Source organism: Augochlora pura, chromosome 1 (genome assembly GCF_028453695.1).
Source record: "Augochlora pura isolate Apur16 chromosome 1, APUR_v2.2.1, whole genome shotgun sequence".
Taxonomy (NCBI): domain Eukaryota; kingdom Metazoa; phylum Arthropoda; class Insecta; order Hymenoptera; family Halictidae; genus Augochlora; species Augochlora pura.
In genome coordinates, this window is record NC_135772.1 from 369,852 (window position 1) to 391,443 (window position 21,592).

General features: G+C 33.8%; 1 protein-coding gene across 1 annotated transcript; it reads right to left on the reverse strand.

The window, feature by feature from the left end:
• Positions 1-2,952: 2,952 nt before the first annotated feature.
• Positions 2,953-20,697, reverse strand: Bckdhb (Branched chain keto acid dehydrogenase E1 subunit beta). The gene is made up of 5 exons (XM_078197658.1): positions 20,618-20,697; positions 15,040-15,211; positions 12,309-12,454; positions 6,252-6,338; positions 2,953-4,286 (listed from the first exon to the last, which is right to left on the reverse strand). The coding sequence occupies exons 2-5, from the start codon at positions 15,203-15,205 to the stop codon at positions 4,146-4,148; spliced, it is 540 nt and encodes a 179-aa protein (XP_078053784.1). The 5' UTR covers positions 15,206-15,211; positions 20,618-20,697; the 3' UTR covers positions 2,953-4,145.
• Positions 20,698-21,592: the final 895 nt, after the last annotated feature.

Consider the following 21,592-nt stretch of genomic DNA (forward strand, 5'->3'; position numbering starts at 1 on the left):
GGACACATTCATTCTAGCTGCGAATATACTTTTGTTGGTGCTTGCTGTTAGCTTGGTGTAAAGTATGCGCCACCTTCACATAACTGTAACATTATTTTTCAGCATTTTCGATTTCTTGATGGGAAGGAAAGAAAATTGATTACGTGAGGTGAATGAGTATGATAAATAATGAAAACCAATAAAGTTTGTAATAAAATCAAGAAAATATTAAAGATTACCCTAAAAACTATTAGGTTGGTGTTTATGAAATGTCGAATCTTTAAGCGAATATATAAAACTGTATATCTGTTTTCAAAAACTGTATATTTAGTTAAAATGTACCCCATCTAACATAACCTTGTCAATGATGCCACGTTGATGCCACCGGACGTGAAAGTATTAACCCTTTGCACTCGAGTGGTGACTCTAAGAAGGCACCGTGACAATCGTTATACCACATCCTAAAATAGTTTTTATATTATCAAAGTTTAGATTTAAATACTTAAGTAGTAAAACTGTTAATAATAACAATAACCGTTAATATATAAAACTGCACTTTGTTATATAGAATAGAAATACTATGAGCCAGCAATATTATTTCAATAAAATGGCTTCGAGCTCAAAGGGTTAATACGTTCAACCGAAACGATAAAATAGTTTCGACTATTGATCTTTTCTACAAAATCTCCTCAAACAGCTCGTACTTTTAATCCCTGAATTTAAGAAAATATTAAATAAATATATAAAGTCGTTGGAGATGTTTCGAAAAATTTGTGTCAAAGTAAACTATTATAAACAAACGTAAAATATTCCCGAACACTATTAAATCGATGTATAAATTTTCTAATCTGCGCATTTCCGGTAAAATTATCCTCAACGATGTCATTGCTTCGTTCTCAAATACTTTAATTTTCACATGAAATAATGAATGAAATAATTTCGTAAAATACCTTTCCAGGTTACTGTGCGCCGCTACAGCCACCCGCTACCGACACCGACGATAATGTGTATCAGCTTTCGCCTGATTAATTCGAGCAGGAAAGTATTTACATAATAAATCGGGCCAGGGACACGGAATCTGCGTCAGCAAAGTGCACGATAAAAAGCTCCTGCGACCTTTCATCGTGCCGACAAATGATTACGTGACACTCTTAACCAGGAATTCGTTGTATGCATTGTTACGTACGGAGATTTTCTTCAAAGGTTTTTTTTGTTTCGCTCCTACCTGAGATCGTAAGCTAGCTGGCGCCGGCTAAAGGATTGGGACCACAGGTCATTGAGTCATACGTGCCAACCGCAAGATGGTCTCCCCAAGATTTAGGCACGTGTAACTATCCCCCGTCGTCAATTTACCAGGTAAATTTGAGTATATAAAGAGCTCAATTTCAGCTGGAAACCAGGTCAGTTTTTACCTTCAAGGTATATTTTCATTATGATAAACAACACCTCCTCCAACAAATACAAGGTTCTTGTTGGAGTCCCTCGGTATCTTCTATTTAATTTATACATCATTAGGCACCCCCATCGTCAATTTTCCAAGGAAATTTGAGTATATAAAGGGCCCAAATCCAGTCAGTTTTTACCTTTAAAATAGATATACTTTCGTTACGATAACCAAAATCTTCTCCAACAAATTCAAAGTTCTTGCCCTCATCCCTCAGTATCCTCCATTTAATCTATACATCAATGACATCCCACAAACGCCCCATCTTAAGAATTCTATAACGATTATAGGATTTATTGCGATTTATGCGTATGAAATTGAGCTTATTAGCAAGTACGATCATTGTTATTTTAACAATCTCTAATTATAAACGAATCTGATACTATTACAATTATTTTTAGAAATAGTATAGCAATTTTTAGTGGCGCCTCAGAGTCGCCACTCGAGTGCAAAGGGTTAATCCCTTGCCGAATTATTTTCTTCCTAATTACAATGGTAAGCACCTCTTCGATTGTAATAATTTCTTAGGAGAAAAGGACAATTTATATTTATTGTATATTTAGAATTACTACAATGGCTAAATATTGATTGCAAGAGGACAGAATTTGATTCCGACTTAAAAGAACGGAATAATAGTCATATTTAACAGAATATAACTAGAAATCATCATCACGAGTCTGACTTGTTAAAGTGCGGCAAGGGGTTAAATATAAATTGATATATAATAAATATGGTAGTGTGCGAATTTCTAATATTTTTATTTTGTATATTTCACATTTTCCGGTGATTATTCCATTAAATTTCTATGCTACAAATGGGATTTTCGTAGATTATTAATTAAATTATAAATTAAGAGCGTCACCCATATTTGGGCGACGCGGCTCCCACAGAAGCATACCTGTCTCCCAAATATGGGCGACGCGGCGACGAACCTGTTAAATTGCTATACCTGCTGAGAGAATGATGTGTGCAAAATTTGGAAGCTTTCAGGTAATGGAAACCCATGCTATTCTTATGTTAACGATTGAATTCATGTTAGAGTGTTAATGATTTCCTTTCAATTTCAAACATATTTTAAACATTCATAAGTAAAAGATAATGGAGTACATAAACAATGTTGAGCCTTATGCATTATTTCTAAACATGTATGCATAAAATCTTAATTTTCCATTAAATACGGTGCATAATGCAGTATCTGACAAGGGTCAATAAATTATAAATAATAAGTCTGATCACAGCGATTGTAGAGAAACTGTAACAGATAATTCTTGACAAAGATATTTGTCACGTATTTTTTTTTATCAGGTATCCTCCGTGTTATAAAGGTAAAGACATCGTCTTCATGTATTTTTTAACCTTAAATTTAACGGGGTGGACTCCATAGTGACGCGATAAAGATAGACGTTATGTTTACCGAGAAAATGATTGGTATACGCTCCCCAAGTTTTTGTCCTTATATGAGGATATTTGTCGATGGGAAACGAGTCATTGGAAAGAGAAAGGTTCGATGCAGAGCGCGTGACTCTGTATTGGCGCGATTACGTTTATTTAAAAATAATTGATTTCGGTCACGTACATACAAAGGTTTTATTTCTAACAATTAAAAAGAATATAAAACAAATATCTATATGCGAAGCATGCAAAGTACAAATATATTAGGTCTGCCGGAAAATTCTATTTGTTCTTAAAAAGAAAGAAAACAACAAACTTTGTATGCACCTAATATTTATTGTATTACTACAATAATTTAATATAATCGTAATTTAAGAGCCTGTCGCCAGCGCGATGGCGATTTATAAATATTATTTTTCAGAAATACATGTCGCAAATAAAATGACACTAGCCGACATAATTTTCCGGAGACTTAATATATTGGAACTTAATTCTACGGTGCATCGTATTAAAACATGCTATACAAATTTCAGTTTGTTGCAAAATAAACCATAATTACAGCTGGCAACTTTAAAGGAAAAACATAATTCGAGCGCAAACCGTAATGTTAGTTTGAAAATTATTATACCCAATTGGTGAAAAAATATTATATTGCGAGCAAAGAAATGATGTTTGCGCATCTAATAAAGACATCGAAGCGTATCGTACCGTCACGAAATAAGAACAATACAAATAAACAAAATAACAGAAAAGTAAAAATGATAAAGCAGAAATAAAAAATTATAAAGAAATAAAATTATTAGTTTCGTTGACATAATAAAAATCTGTATTCCATGTTAAAAAGATTTACTACATACAAGAATATGTATATTTTTAATTATTCAACTGCTATTTAACTTTAATTATTTAATTACTGCACTTGGGATAGTGCACTTAGTGATCTAAGTGCAACATAAATCCTTAGTCAAGGTTCCCATTCAATTATAGCGAACAGTATTTAAATGTTCAGAGGGAAGCTAGTTTAAACAGCAATCAAAGAAGACTCGAGTTCAATTTTGAATTGACACTATTCAGAACAAATGACGCGGATATAAAATAATCTCTAAATCAGTTTGCCGACAAGTGACGCGGCGGCTACACACAGAAAAAGGTACACGCGGCACACAGAGAATGACAGAAATCGATTGTGCAGTCGAGTAGTAGTTCTACTACTCGTGTTCGTCTCGTGTGGGCGGTGTCCAACTAGGCAACAGGTTTCTGACATATTTCACTGTACCGTGGCTCCAGATGAGAGAACATCCCAGCTTCAGTTTCGGTTTCGGTTTCAGTGTCAGTAGTTCAGAACGTTCCTGACAGCGGCGAAGCACCGCCACTTGTCTGGCAGGTAGAACGGTTCGAAAACGTGTGGGAACGGACTGTCCCATCCTGTCACCCTTTGTATGGGCGCTTCCAAATGCAAGAAACATGCCTCCTGTTGGAGAAATACTAACTATTAGATGCTTTCATTAGATGAAGTGATTCTTGTTTTTTTAATTCTAAATAATGTAAGAATTATTCATAGGAAATCCCATATAAACCCCGTGGTAATATGATAAAACGGGACAACAACATTCTGCCTTTCATATTTGGGAAAACCCTACAATAAATTCAATTCTAATTTTTACCAAACAGAGATCATTCCAATAAAGGACTGTTTGCAGCTTCAGAGTAAACACAGGGGATTAATATTGAATAATTTTTTCGAATACTGTGGATGATTATGATGTAAAATACTATAATCGGGTATTAAATATTATATTGTATTAATATTTATATAATAAATATTAATAAATATTAATAATAAAATATTAATACAATATAATATTCAATACCCAATTATGGTATTTTACATCATAATCATCTACAGTATCCCAAAAAAGTATTCATACACCACTTAGCGCTCTACTTTGAACGTCGATAACATTATTTGTGGAACGTTAATATAACAAGAAAATACACGAAAATGTAAAAGATTAACACAGCTCTCAAACAATATAGTATTTCATTAAGGTTTAAACATTTTATTAGAAGATATAAAACAAAATTCTTATGTACCTAATTGTGCTACTGAAATCAATTTACTAACGATGAAACGATCGCGATCTCTTATGCACTTACTTGAGAATTGAACGCGAGATTCATTTGACTGACGAGTCAAATGAATACCAGAGACGTGGTAATCGCATTTCTGTTAATTTATCTTATTAATTTCGAAATTTTTTGTTAATATACATACCTGTAATATCCATATATAATTAGAAAGATATTGTAAGTAAATGAAACATTTCCGTATTCACAAAACCAATGTAAAATGGTTGTTCGAAAGTAACAATTCCGCGGCGAAAACAATATACCTATACATTGAATAAATGTAGGAAAAATACATATATCTATGCATTAAATTCTGCTTTGCAGATAACAGTAGCGAAAAAGTATTTGAAAGTCTGTCAATTAGTATGTAAAATACATTCTGGTAACTAAAGCTGATCAACGCGAATACGTGAAGCAACATTCACGAATTAATTTGCACATGTAATAGTAATAATGGTAATAATAATTTGGAATTTGAAATTTTGCAAGGGACATGTTTGCACATCTAAAGACATCGAAGCGTGTCGTACCGTCACGAAATGCTTACGGTGACGTAACAGGAACACGTGTATAACGATATCCTACCACATTCCAATGATGCATTCGAATGCATTTTAGGCAGCCGACTGGTTCGCGTTTAGCGTCGGTAAACAATTTCGTAACCGGAATATTTATAATTTCGCGCCACTAATAAGCGTATCACGGTGGAAGTGGTTGGACTAAGTGAAAAACAAAACGATACTCGCGTGCTTTAATTACGGGATGTTGTTACGAAAAATATTTTATAGAATGTAGCGTCGGTCAATTTGCACACCTTAAATAACATAAAAAGATTGAAAACGCTAGAAAAGTATTGGCTTAATAGTTTGTCCTCGTGGTTTTTATTCTATGTGAAAAGTGTGAAGGAAAACGTTGTGTAAATATATTTTTCTGTATTATCAATCAAATATTTAGTCAAAGAAATTGTCTGCCTCTCATTATATTGATATTTTACGATAGTGTTAACCTATCGCACTCGAAGCTATTTTTATTATATTTTAAACATATTTTCTGATCTTCGGTATTTCTATTTTATACGATTTATTGCAATTTATGCGTATGAAATTCAGCTTATTAGCAAATGCTATACATGTTATTTTAACAATCTCTAATTGTAAACGAGTCTAAGAGGTCTCGAGCCACTAAGAGGTTAAAATCGAAGGAAGAAAGAAATAGTGATACGCGGAGGTTGAATGAAATAACGAATTCCCTGCAGTTATATTTAAGGTTGCAATATTTATTGAGAAAGAGATATTATAATATTTACCTGAATGGTCGATGCTATTTCTGCTCCGAAGCCGTTCGTTAGCGGTGCTTCGTGGGCGATCACAACGCGTCCTGTTTTCCTCGCTGACTGAAACATTATATTATATATATATGTTTATTAATCGTTTGCTATCATCTATTATGAGTTGCATAACCACCGAAAGGGAAATAAATAAATATATGATTCTAGGAATCTTCTAATGTTCTAATTGGGGTACCAATTATTTATGGAATGGCATAACAGAGAGATAGTTTACATTTTGTAACGAGTATGATAGAAACGAGCAGACAGGAAATGAAGATTAAATATACTTTACGATTTTGTAGTCTAAATAATGCTGAAGAGACACATAAATAGTATTTTCTACTTGCGTCATCTAGACTAGGATATCTAGAACATTGTGTTCACGTGCACGTAAGAATAAATCATCTTGTCTAATTGCTTTGAAAATTTGAATTTTTAATTTATTGTATATAGTCAAGCATATTCATATCATTATTGAAAGTAATAATCGTTTTTGATGAGCCCTCTAATCAAGATCACTTTTGTTCAGATTTTTCAATAATTTACTGATTGGAAACCCTTTCAGTCAATTTTTAAATCCATACCTCTCGCTACAGGGTGAAATCGTATTTACAAATGGTACGCGATTTCTTCTGTTCTATTCAATGGAAAATTATAAAAAAATTCCTGAATCTTCTACCTCATGGGGTACAATACCTCGAATTTTTTCAGAATTTTTCAATAAAGAATTAATCGTTTTAAAATCCAAGAAATTTGAAAATACTGTTTTTATATGACAGAGCAGTATACCTGTCTCCCAGATATGGATAACGAGCCCGTTAAAAATCATCAACAGTCCGCTGTAAATGATCGACAGGACTCGGATGTTCATAATTTCAAATGGAACAAGTCCCGCGCGCCGCGTGCACACGTACAGACACATTGAATACCCAACACGTGTCAAGAGGGTTAATTCCATGTGCGAACGAAGCACGGTACGGATCAATTCGTGAATGATTTATACCCCGTCCCATACGAGCCGGCATAACAATAATTTATACGCGACTTGACGCTAAGCGATGCATTAATACAACGAGCCGGACGAATCGTTTTGTAGCGAGCGTCGGCATACACCATTGGGCGGTGATCGACGTTAGAAACGAGCGATCGGTGCTCTGTAATTAAGACACGTAGGCGCACCTGCGTGCGTGTCCCGTTGTAAATCATTAGGAACGGCAACTCGATAATACGCATAACCGTGCGGAGCAGCACGTTACAGGTTAACTGTGACATTTCAGATTTCAGCTGACCTTCCACGTCACATTATGAAGTCACCGTCTGCCGGTTTGCTGATCTTTCTCCGTCTCTCGCATCTGTGTGCGGCGTTTTCCAATTTCACGATTTTTCCTATTGCTTTATTGTTATAAGACCAAATAGGTGAAAAAGATATATTTATTAGAACCTTGAAGAAGTTCTCGCTGTTTCTCAAAAGACAGTATCAGTAGTACGTTACCTTAAATTTCAGTGTATGATTGTTCACAATAGTGTCAACCACGTATTTGTTAATTGGTTCTGAAGATGTCTATTTTTGTACCGAATAAAATGGTTTTGCGGGGAATTTTATTGCACTACTTTGTTCAAAAGAAATCTGCATCCGAAGCACACAGAATTCTTGTTGAGACTTACGGCGACGATGCTCTGTCGAATACGACATGCAGAGACTGATTTCGACGCTTCAAAAATAATGATTTTGAACTTGATATTATATTAATAATATCAAGGTGAATAGTATATAGGTGCGAGGCGGCTTGGATTTGCTTATTTTGCTTGTATTTCGCAAAACAGATAGTACAAAATAGGTTTATGTCATCATATCTCAACATTATAAACAGATATTCAATAGTAAAAATCATAACAGTTCAATATTATAAACTTAATAGAATTACTTAATTTTTTAAAATTTCGGCCGTCGCCTCAAAGAAAAAAACCTTTATATCGGTGCCGTCAATGCGTTAAGTATACACACTACTAGTGTGACAATATCGTTGTTCTAACAATCATCAAACATATTCTAACAGATCCGATGGATAATGTGGGTACTGCAAAATTTCATATTTCAGTTCAATCAATTTTGCAATTATTTTGTACGACGTATGCGCAGTTACGAGCTAAACGGTACGAAAATGATGACAACAATTATAAAATCGACCAAATTTCGTATCATATTTAACGTACATGCAGACACAGAAATCAATGAAAAATTATTAAAAAAATATTCCAGTGCGAACATTTGAAATCGCTGTGTTCTAAAAATTTTCTTGAAAAATTCAAAAATACTCTTAGAAAATCTTATGTCTGAGTTACTCGAATTAAGAAAATTATAGCTGTAGTAACCATGATATCATAAAATTAACTTAACCAATTCTGGATTCTCAATATTGCAAAATCAATAGGAAAAATCGATGATTTACAATTACAAAATGTTGCTATTTTTAAGTTATCGACTTGTTCCTTTTATTCTATAAAATATACACCACCGTGACGACGCTGGACGTTAACCTCTTAGGTACGACGCGCCATTATTGTGGCTTGCGCGAATGTTTCGTGCTTCACTCAATTGTATTATATTATAATTGTAATATTCAAAGTTCGTATCCATATTTAATTTTTAAGAAAGTTATTAGTTATTAAAGTGAAAGTGTATACATATATACACAATGCAAGAGAAGAAAATATATAGCTGTACCAAAAAAATATATAGTGGAATATTAAGAAAACTGGTAATTTAGTTACGAAAAACTTTATTCGCGCGAAATCCAGCCGTGCCTAAGAGGTTAATATACGATTGCAATGAGAAAACATTTGTCGGCACCTTTCAAGAGCCATAGTTTAACTCTTTGCACTCGAGCGGCGCCTCTACGGCGCCATTAAAATTGTTATAACACGTTCCAAAATTATTTTTACAAATATCGCCGAAGCATAGATTGAAAAAATTGTTGAAAGTATAACTGTTATATATGAGTCACGAGACTCAATTTCACACGCGTAGAATAAATTTTGTTATATAAGATGGAAATACTAAAAGTCAGAAAAATGATTTTTGATTTGCAGTTAAAATGGCTAAAAGGGTTAATATTTAACGAAGATCGTCCAGCTCGGGGGAGGGTATCCGTAAACATAAACGTATCGAAATTACGCGAAACGGGTTTCCAATTACGGTCGCCACCTCTCGCGCCCGTTTACGGCTCTCGCTCGCGTGCACTCGCGAGAATAATGTTACGGCGCGCAAGCAGCGCGAGTGCATACCGTACAATCGGCATATCATTAAGTGGCTAAAGAGCGATTAGCATAAATCAGCGCGATATTTAGTGTCCGAGCTGTATCCGCGGGGTATCGTAATTCGGACGAGTGAACGTCGACTTCGTTTGCTTTTTCGTCCTCGGCAACCATGAAAAGACTATATTGGCCCTTAAACAGTTAACCCCCTGCACAAAACGAACAAATTAACTTTTTTAAAGTGTAAAAAATAAGTTTCATAGGAAAACTCATTATTACGATATTTAATAATTGGCAGATAATTGAATTTTCAAAAGTAGAAAATGAGAAACGCAATTCTATAGGATTCGTTTAAATATTATCATATAGAACTGATTAGATATTATTATATAGAACTTTTAATGTCGCAATTGTAATTAAACTAATTTATTAATTCTGTTACTATCAAATCTTAATTAAACTAATTTATAAATTCTGTTGCTATCAGTTTGTGATTAAACTAATTTATTAATTATTTTACTATCAAATTTCAAACAAAAGTGTCCCTTTCGCTCCATCCTTTTTTTCAGTATTCCAATATTTATACGCGAATGTCGAAAGTCTTTTCAATGGTATGTAAATTACTGCGGAAGGACGTCGTACCACCGCGATTATGACAAATATTACGTTTTCGCGGGGTAACATATTTCCGCGGCCATTATTTCGTTACCGCGATTTACGCTCCGATATTATATCGTGCATCGTTCGCTATGTATCGGCCATAAAAAGAAAAGTGTTATTCAGGTGCTAGTCCGATTGTTCGGCACCGCGCTGATATTATTGTAAAAAGCTCGTAAAATGTAATGTCCTTCCACGCGATTGTGTTATTGCACCGACCGGTATGAAACTGCGGCTCTCTCGGAACGGCGGAACAGAGTTGTTATATGCATATAAACATTCTTTTTACGTCATAATTGATACACTACGGTATTGTTCTGTAACAACTGGTTGACCTCAGGCTACGTAATTACTTCATAGCGGTGACAGCAAGAAATTACTATTTTCATAAAAAAAAAAGAAAAAGAACTTGCTCGCAGTGAATGTCTCACCTATCGACGTTAACATGTTACCGGCGGGAGAGTTGTAACGATATTGATTAGCGTAGTGTCTCGACAACAGCCAGTTTTTCCTTTCATGGTCGGTTTATTATGTTTCGTGTAAACGAACGAATAAATTGATATTAGTAATAAATAAGTATTCAATAGTTGCTATTAAATATTTAATATTTAAATATTTTTTAATAATAAATAAATATTAGCGCCGCTCTCTTCCTCGACAATGTTCCGAGACAATGAATAAGTACAACGTAATTCGGTTCTCGAAATATTCTTTTCTCTTTTTATAGAACACCTCTGATTCCTCAATTATTTAAACGATTTTGTTGCAGCCGGTATATTATTTTCATAAGGTCAAGAAGAAATGCTATTCGTGGAATCTTCTCATAAATACATTATGCAAGAAAATCGCAAAATTGTTCGACTAATCGTTATACGACACCGATCAAAACGAATTAACATTTCTGCGACGATTAACATTCGAGGAATCTACATTTTATATGGAAATGGCTGAAATTATGAAACTGGTTTTTTAAAAGGTTATTGAAGTGTTTCTTCTTTTAACTTTTTTTAATGCTGGACTAAATCACATAAATTCTTTTCGAAAATTTGATGAGAATTTGATCGAAATCGATCAATTTAAAATCGAGCCACAGACGTTAAAAAATTTAAAAGACTGCAATTTTTGGACAAAATTGCGATTTTTGACTATCACCTGAAATTCGATGCATAAATAATATTATATAAGCTTCACCGTAAACAAATTTCTCAAATGTCATACAAATAAATACGCTGCGTAAACCAGAATAGTTAGTTAACATGTTAATACCCAAAAATTCTCGCATCATCAAACTCGTTTAGTTAATATAACAGACGCTAAAAAGTTAAAACTGATCATAATAAATATTAATTTAACTCTTTTCTTTATCTGAAAAATCCTAATAACATATAGTTACTAGTTCCGCTTCGTAGCCGACTAACTTTTCTCACCTAATCACTAAACCCTCCCCTATTCTCCAATTTCCATTCGTGCTCTTGTACTTAGGGGATCCCCGCGTAAATGAGCTTCAGAATCTAATTAACCCTTTGCACTCGACGCCATTTTAACTTTAAATCAAAGATAGTTTTGGTCCATTTTAGTTATTGTGTTTCCTTTTTATATGACTTTATTAGACTTTATTTTCTTTAAAAATAAGCCACGTTAATTTTAAATGTTAATTTTGTGAATTTTAATGAATTAAAATTCTTGCAAATATTATGTAACAACCTTAAGTGACGTCTCCGAGTCACCGGTCGAGTGTAAAGGGTTTAAAAATACTATTACAGTACTATTATAGTAAAAATATTATTATAGTACTCATCGGTATGCGACTGACACGATACTGAACGTGTTAATAACAATTTGTTAATTTTCTGTCAACTATTCCTCCTCGATAAATAAACGAAGTGAAATGCTGGGAGTGCTCGCTCCCGGTACCTCTCTCTCTTTCTCTCTTTCTCTCCCACTTACCGTCTTTCCATCTCTCCCACTCGCCCTCTCTCTCTCTCTCTCTCTCTTTGTTACGTGAAGGGCACAGGCCACGTAATACGGTCGAACGTAACACACGCGTTTAAACGTAATACATGCAAACGATCCGGTTGCATTAACGCATGAAAACAGAGGAAATTATAATGACGAAATTACCTTGCAAACGAGTTCCGCGTCCCAAGGTAGGATAGAAACGAGGTCTATCACCTCGCAGGACACGGCGAGCTTCTCCTGGACGAGATCGGCCACCTCCAGCAGTACGTGCACCTGAGTGCCCCAGCCCACGAGTGTCACTGCATCACCTACGTGAAAATTGCACACGTGTACACACACACACACGCGCGATCTCTTGCAGAGTTGCTCGTTTCACCTTACACGTTGAACCGGGTATCGCTATGACGACTGCGCGACGCCGCGCCGGTTATTCCCTCACCGAGTATCCTGTTTCCAGGACTACATACATCGCGTACACGGCTCTGCCGATTCGATAATGAAAGGACGATTGCGACTGATAAATATTATATTCTAGAATGACGCTCGATTATTCCTCTGATACGCGGGTCCGCCGTCCGGCTACCTCTTCAACCGTGTCTTTATTATCAATGCTTTTCGTAATTGAATCATTTTCCTTCCTCGATCTAATTGAAACCCTTTCGTCCCGTATTTATCACTTATTGGCGGATACAGAAAATTGCACGTGCACGTGTACTGTTATCCGTAAGTGCCCGGATAATTCGAGAATTCAAGCGAATAATGTGTGAAACAGGATTCGTGGAAAGTAGATTTTTCATATAGCAAGGTATGTACACTCGTACACGAAAGTATTCGAACAGTTTACATTTCTAACATTCAGCTAATGAAATATGTATTAGGTCGTTTAATATGTATTTTATCGAAAATGATATTTATAAATCGCCATCATGCTGGAAACAGAGCATAAGTTACGATTATATTATTACAATAATACAATAAATATTAGTATTATACAAAATTGATTATTTTCTTTCCTTTTAAGAACAGATAGAATTTTCCTATACCTAATATGCTAAGTTCGAGCATTTGAAATCATATTATACACATAACAAGGGATTTATAGCGGTATGATTTGAATCATTGTCGAAATGAAATCAATAATTGTTTGGTAAATTGAATTTTGATAGATCGTTTTTGAAATTTTTCAGCAGAATTTTCAATTACTTCTTTTTGTCAAGCCAATATAGATCCGCCATTTTGTTTTATGGCGAGTCGTAGATTTCGCGGTTCTAATTCTGTGGTTTCTTTCCTCCAGACATTTTTACGTCAATTGCTACCATAAACGTTAAATTTACTCTCAGAAAAATGTAATAGTTTGTTCCAGAACGAATTAGTTTTACAAATGAATTTTCCGGCAAATTTTAAACGTGCAATTATATTTTTAGTTGAACGTTAGAAGCTTAAGCGTTTGAATACTTTCGTGTATGAATGTGAGTACACTGCCGTTCACAAATGCCCAGATAATTCAAGAATTCAAGCGAATAATGTATCAACCAGGATTCGTAAAAAGGAGATTTTTGAAACAAAAAATATGACATATATATTTCGATCTTCCCGTGTAATTCAGAATTTGGCAAATAGAATTTATTTGAAATAATAAATATATTTGTTCATATATAAGTAAATATATTTGAGCTGCTATTTCCATAATAACTGCTTAGTATAGTAATAATAATAATTTAATAATATTAATAATTTAATTTAATTTAATTTAATAACTAGTAATACTGTTTTAACCGCTTAGTTGTGTACAACACAGAAATTGCAATTTTATATGTTACAACAAAAGTTTAGATTAAATGCTTATGAAACATATTCATAAATTTCGCACATTTTATGATAATTCTAGAACAACTATCGAAAAAACTATACCCAGTGCGATCGATAAAATGTATAACAAATTATATCTTTAAAATAAATCTACACAGCTAAATGGTTAATTGCCAAATCTTGAATTACATGAGGAGATTAAATGTTTATAGACGCGCTTTACAATTATTTGAACCTCGCGACTCGTTTTTACAGTTTCTGACAATCGGCGACTATAAAAACGAGTCTCGAGGCTCGAGTAATCGTAACTCCTCTTCCTAAATTGCCAAGTTTTGTGTACAAGCTGAGGGACAATTGCAGAGAATTTACTTCTACAGCGACGCGAGCTAATCTCTGTCCAAAATAACTCGGATAGTTATGGAGACTCTACTATTAACCCTTTGCACTCGAATGATGACTCTGAGGCACCACTAAAATTGTTACAGTACGTTCCAAAATCATTTTTATATTATGAAAGATTAGATTTCAAAAATTATTGAAAGTATAACTGTTGTTATATGAGTTACAAGATTTAATTTCGTATGAATAAAATACATTTTATCATATGAAATCGAAATATATGTCAGAAAAGTTATTTTAGAACTACAGTTAAAATGGCTTCGAGGGCAAAGGGTTAAAACTATTAACCTTTTAGGCACGACGCGTCATTATAGTGGCTTTCACGGATATTCCATGCTTTACTCAATTGTTACTGTGATAACTAATAAATTATTAAAGTAAACGATTGAAGTAAAAGTGTACGTATACAATACGCTAAGAAAAGAATACATTATAGCTAACAAGAATGTGTATAACTATACAACAAGATATGTATTAAGAAAAATAGTAAGTTAGTTATGAAAAACTTGATTTGTGCGAAATCCAGCCGTGCCTAAGAGGTTAAGCTCGGATCGCGAAAAGTTTGTATAATATACATAATGCGAGATAAAAGGCAAAGCGATATCCGTTGACTGACAGTGCGCATTATGCGATCACGAAGTGAAAACTTATCCCATGCGCCACGTCTATCTTCCTGAACGCCCACCTTCTCTGACAAGATCAGCTTTGCCGATCTCTATCTTGTAATGAGCTGTCGGCACCTCGTCGATCGCCGTGCGGTACAATATTTTCGGCTCGAAGACGATGCACGGATCCGGCTCCTCTATGCAGCTCAATAAAATACCTTTAGCCTGGCTCGGTCCGCGTGGCATAACCACCTGAAAAAAAAAAGAAGGACCTCTCTGATGATTACACGTCGCTATAGTTTTCCGCGTCGTCGGCAGCCGTTACCCTCGAACCGAATACGACGATCCGCCGCGCGACCTTTTACGTTTTCGAAAGTATTCGCGTCATAAGAGTGCAGTTTACGGTTAATGCGTAAAGGTATCGGCATCTTCGCGGTGATGTAATTTGCTTGTTAAGCCTTTCGAGCGTACGTCAGAAACAAAATTTACGATCTCGACGCAAGGTAACGCGAACAGAAACGGATCCAGAGAAATTTCGGATTTTCGAGGAGCCTTTCACCGACAATCGATGCGATACCTGCCCGGTATAATTTAATCACGCGATCACAATCGTTTCAGTGATTTTTTAACGTATGTTCGTCCGACGAGAATTCGTGATTCCGCAAACAATCGCCAATAGTCGAGTGACGAAAATTCGTCGCTTCTATGTTGCAAAAAATAATTGATTCTTGTTCGTTTAATTCTAAAATTAATAATTAATAATTCTATAATTAGTAATTTTAAATATTAAATTCTAAATTTTACTAAGCAAAGATAATTTTAACCAAAGATGGCAGAATTGTAACCATTACTGAGAAATATATGATTTTTAATAAGTTATGTTTTTTTTTTTATATAGACCGTATCATTTCTGCAGATAGTGTCAATGAATGCCGACGTTTCGTTAATGGCGGTGCAACAAGTTACCGAACGAATATGCGTTAATCTCTTCACGCCCTTGGCCGCGTATGTGTACGTTTAGTTTTCTTAAAATTATGATTATTCTAAGTGTAAAGGAAGTGAGAATCAGTTGAAAGACTATTCGCTAAAAAATCCCGCAGCAATAATAACAAAACCTCATCGAATGAAATGAGATGGATGATAGATAAAACAACTGAAGAGATTAAAGAACTCGAATACTTTTGCTCGTGTTCGAAAAATATGTACAAATGTATTCCTGGCACAGTATTTCGTTAAATTGTGTACACAAGATGTCGCCTAATATGTGCCTAAATGTTATGTCGCCAAAATGCCTAATTTGTCGTCTAATTTGTCGTCTAAATGTCACCTTTAATTATCTAGTTTATTATTGACCAAAGATTAACATGTCAGGCAAAAGACGAGTGAGTTTAAATTTTGATAAATATTTTAGAAAGTTCAAGATCATTAATATCTTTTTTTCTTGCGGTTGTATAATTTTGTCACTGACATGGAATAACTAAAGTAACAGCGCAACCATCAACCTACATCATTATGATCGTCGTGTAATCTTGCACACGGAAAATAATATTAGAGTTGCGTGTGCAAATACTGTTACGAAAACTACGCTGCAGGATAATAATTGTTAATTTATTTATGACCTGCCAGAATGTATCAAACTTAATAGACCGCTTTTTGTGCAGTTCTTAAAATTAATTTTCTTTGCATTGTCTGTAATATTATTCATGGCATTTATCGATTATGAATTATGCTTTTCGTCTGATCTAATTATGCATCTTGACGAAAACTAACATTTAAAATATTATTCGCGGCACTACTCCAAATTGTAAATTAGATCCACTCTGAATAATAATGATTTCGGCTATTCCACTCCATAATTTTAATACGTATAATAAAATATGAATCTCTAGATTCAACTCGTGATGGAAATAATCTAAAATTGTCCACATCATTAATATACCTCTTTTGAAATATTATTTTTACGCCAAATATCGTAATGTGCAAATAATACAAGCCTCTGCGTATTCCAGCAAGTAGAATACACGAGAGGTCAAAGTCGGAGTGATGCAAGTCAAGTTGTTTACTTATAATTAAGTCGATTTACAGTCGAGTTGTAACTTATTTCGCTTGCCTGTTGAGGATTTTGACATATATAGATTACATTTCAACGCTGATATACTTAAAACCACAACGACTTTAATTTCCTCACATGTAATTTCAGTAAAATGCTTTAGAACCAGCTCAGCCATAGCAACAGGTGGTAATTCATTTTTACGGTATAGTGAGTCACGGAAGTGTTCCAATGCTAGTATAACTTTGATCATACATGTATATTTAAATAAATATCGTCATATAATCGGCATATATATAAATAAATATATATATATTGATGGAAATATATGATGCATATATATATTGATGGAAAAAAATATTTCACGGTATATTAACCCTTTGAACTTGAGTGGTGCCTCTGAGACACCAATGAAAATTGTTATATAGTTTACAAAATAATTTTGACATTATTAAAGACTTTTCTATTTAAAAGACTGTTGCAAGTGTAATAGTTTGACGGGTCACAAGCTTCAATTTCATATGTATAAAATGTATTATGTCATATAAAATGGGAATACAGTTGGATACCTTGGATCTAGATAAAAAAAATAAACGGCTTCGAGCGTTAAGAGTTTAAGGAAATTCGGCTCACGAATACAGTATACGGTAATTGCTGTAAATTGTAGAATAATAATCTATATTACCAAACAGTATACAACACAAATGTTTAGCGACAAATGGAGTAGTATTTAATGGGCTAAAAACAAGTTTGTAACAAATGTAGAATGAAAGAATTAATTTCCACCACAAGAATGGATCGTGATGAATTTGTCTTATTATTATATACAATTATTAATAATTACAGATAATATAGCAAGTTTTAGTGGAATAACAAATGACTAGAGCGAAGAGTCGAGTAAAAATAGCTCGGCACAGAACGTGTTAACATACTTGAAGAGAGAAAGAAATTGATATTTGCCTATAAAGTCCGTGGCAATCAACGAAAACAACTTTTGTTTTCCATAGAAATCCGCGATCTGCCAAGAGCATGGAGAGAAAGCTCGGAAAAAGTGTACGCCGCCGATCACTGGAATGAGTGTTGTTCCAAGTCCCTCGAAAATGACCGCATGCTTTCGTTGACAATCGCATGGGTGACGAACAAACGCGTAAATAGGTAGGCACACGGTTAAATTCTGTGTGCACTCTATTGAAGAGGACCGTGCGATCTTTCAGCCTCAGGAAATGTCGGCGCGATGTTGCGCGACGTAGTTCGCGTAATCGGGATGTATAGTACCTCTCCGCAGTGGTGCTTTGTATGTGCAAGGAAAACTTTCTTCATGCATACGCAAAGTATATGTGTCGTACAATATTCATGGAATCTGTTCAAGAAAGTTGAGAGCCGACGTAGTGGCCGCAGAATCTATCCCGAGACGCAGAAATTCGTTTGCAATTGCTTGGAAAGTGTTTTCTTTTCTACACCCTCAATGTTTATCGCAATGACATCAGACGCGGCACTCGTCGCTGTTTATGAACGCTTTTAAACAATTTACTTCGAACAGGAACATTTAATTGTGTCGTTTAGGGATAGTAAAAGAAATTATGTATATCTGTAACAGTGCAAGCAAATTGTAATTTTAACACTCTTCCGACATTTATTTAAACGTTTGGGTTCGTTGGAAATAATAGTTCTCAATTATTGTGGACTAATAGAATCCCGATCTTCTTATGGTCTTTAGTTTCTATTCTATTTCCTTAAAAGAAGGTGAATGCAAAATGGTAGAACAATTGCACCTTTAATATTCTCGGACTATTCGAGAATCTTGCTTTAAATTATTACCTTAATAAAGTTTAGTAGTTAAACCTTAATAAGGTTCAATTATTATAAATAATTTCTATCCGAAAGAGTACATGTTGAATTTTAAAAAAGAAATAACTTCCATATGATTGAATAAGAAAATCTAAATTTTGTTGAAATGTTACAGGTATCAGTTTACTACGCAATGGTTAAGAAACTGATTTCAAAAGTTGCAACTGATTGGAATAACTAAAAAAAACACGCAATTCTTAAATTCTTTCTCTTTTATCTGAGACTATAATGAAAATTTAAAAAGATACAAATATCAGTGAAATTAGTTGATGTATAGTCAAAATATTAACTATGCATCAATTTATAATAAAATATTAACTATGCATCAATTTATAATAAAATATTAACTATGCATCAATTTATAATAAAATATTGACTATATATCAATTTATAATAAAAATGTGAAAATCTGTAGATTTCTTTATCAGTCGAAATTGTAAAAGCTATAATTTTCAATATATAAATAATTTACAGAAATCTACAAAAAGTATCGTTCAAATTCTCGTTCTAAACTAGCATAAAAATGTTAAAAAAACGTGATTCTATTGTAATTCAAAAAGATGGCAATCCCTCTAAGATCTCCAGCAGTTCAAATCATTTAGTCCAATTTTAAGATAGTTACACATGCAATGTTAAAAGTATTCAAATATTTTAGTCCTTTACTATACGTTGACATGAATTCTCAAACATGCTTCCCATGAAAACGAATCTTCATTCTCCTGTGAAAAATTATTTTCGAATGAATAAAAATTGCAAAGACATTTGATACATGTACGTTCATTTCCAATTTTCATTAGAAAATAGGACATCACTCCCATCTAACCAAGAATATGGTAACTACAACGGGTAAGCAAAACGTGGTATATGCACAAACGAGGTTATATGCTAAAGTATGTAGTGCTATCCTGACAAGTGTATTATCACAGACAAGGTATAATAGAAGTAGACATGTCATCCAATGTACTATTGCCAATATACTATACTATAGACCTCGTCTATAGTATCCTCGACTTAGGATCCGTAAATATTCTTTACAGCCGTTTCATACAGACTTAGGACCTATACAAGCGTTTCATGCAATGCTTTCTTTCCGTCTCAGAATCTGAATTACTGACTCTGTAGAGAATGATGGTGCTATGATAGCGAACTCTACCTAAATGGAACGGTCAACTAGTGAACTACATCTGACTGCAACAAAGAAAAGCGTGTATCTAAGGTTGGTAAATTTACAGCAATGTCAACTTTTAAAAATACATTGTTACCGCATTGTGTCTGTACAAAAACCATTGAAGCTTGCGACGAAAGCGTTCAAATGGCTCCTAGAAATATTTTATATTAATATAATTTTATCAAATAATCATGTGGCTACTCATTGACTTGTTCGAAAGCCTATTTTTAATCTTTTATATATAGTACATTGTTAAAAATTTTGAAATTTTTCATTCTAGTTTTTCAATCACAATTTTCGTACGTGATTATATTACAATTTCTTATAAATGATTAAATTTTGAGATTGTCTACTATGGGTTTATGCCTATTATGTTGTCGTGCGTTCGAATGATCAATTTTCAGTGAAAACAATTTTATGATTCCCATAATTATAAAATAAAAAATATTAAATCGTTCATTTATCCACCAATGATACATTTAGTGTTTTAACTGTATAACTATAGAACTGTACAACTACATTAGTGTACAACTGTGCAACTGTATAACTATATAACTCTAGTGTTTTCTATAAATGGATAATTGTAACGTACCTTTAAACCTGGAGTATGCGCAAAATATGCTTCCGGGCTTTGCGAATGGTAGAGACCGCCATGACCGACAGCGCCACAGGGCGCGCGGATAGTCAATTTGCCGCAATCGAATTCACCACCGCTACGGTATCTCACTTTGGCAGCTTCGTTTACCAACTGATCATAAAGTAACAAGAATTAGTAAATAATAGTACACGTCAACTGTAACAATTCTCTTACATGATCGTTGTCATCGTTCTATTACATTTTCATTGAAAAGGATGAAGCTAACTTTAAACCAACATAAAAGGTGGAACTGTATACTAACGTTTTAATAAAAAAATTTCCACATATACTTAACAGTAAAATTAAAGTATTAGTTGTTTTTCGGCAAATAAATTGTCAATCTTTGAACAGTTGTAACTCCGTTAAAAAACACCATAAAATCTTGACTTTTATATAATTGAAAATTTAGGTGTCTACTTTAGGTATGATTTGAATATCATGAATCCATGATGTTATCATCAATATCATCATCTACTTGATGTTTGTGACATCAAATTAATTTAAGAAATTAAAATTAAATCTCTATGACTTTTTCTTGTAAAATTAGAGTACTTTAAAGTAACCTCTGTATTTTGATACGGGTTTAGAAAACTACAGTCGTGGCGAAACGTAATATTAAAAATTACAATATGGTATCATAAACTAGGACTTCAGGTCTTAATTTTAAATATGTCATAAGTTTGTAACAATTTTTAATGAAATTATAACAGTTCAGACATCGACATTTTTGTGCGCCGAACATTGCTGGTCCTTTAATTTCGATGTCGAATGTATTCGCTTGCAAAATAATTTTCGCAGGTATATCAAAGTACACGTTAGATATTTCAGAATTCTTACTTCATTACAAATATAATTAAGTTGTGGATAACACCGATGAAACAGGAAAACTCGAATGATATTCGAGAAAATGATAATCGATAAATGAGTCTA

Excerpts from the sequence above, each read along its gene's own strand:
- Bckdhb (XM_078197658.1), bottom strand. The coding sequence starts at position 15,205 with ATGCCACGCGGACCGAGCCAGGCTAAAGGTATTTTATTGAGCTGCATA. Across the intron at positions 12,455-15,039 it reads AGCTGATCTTGTCAGAGAAG|GTGATGCAGTGACACTCGTG; the intron begins GTGGGCGTTCAG and ends ATTTTCACGTAG. Across the intron at positions 6,339-12,308 it reads ACGCGGAACTCGTTTGCAAG|TCAGCGAGGAAAACAGGACG; the intron begins GTAATTTCGTCA and ends ATAATGTTTCAG.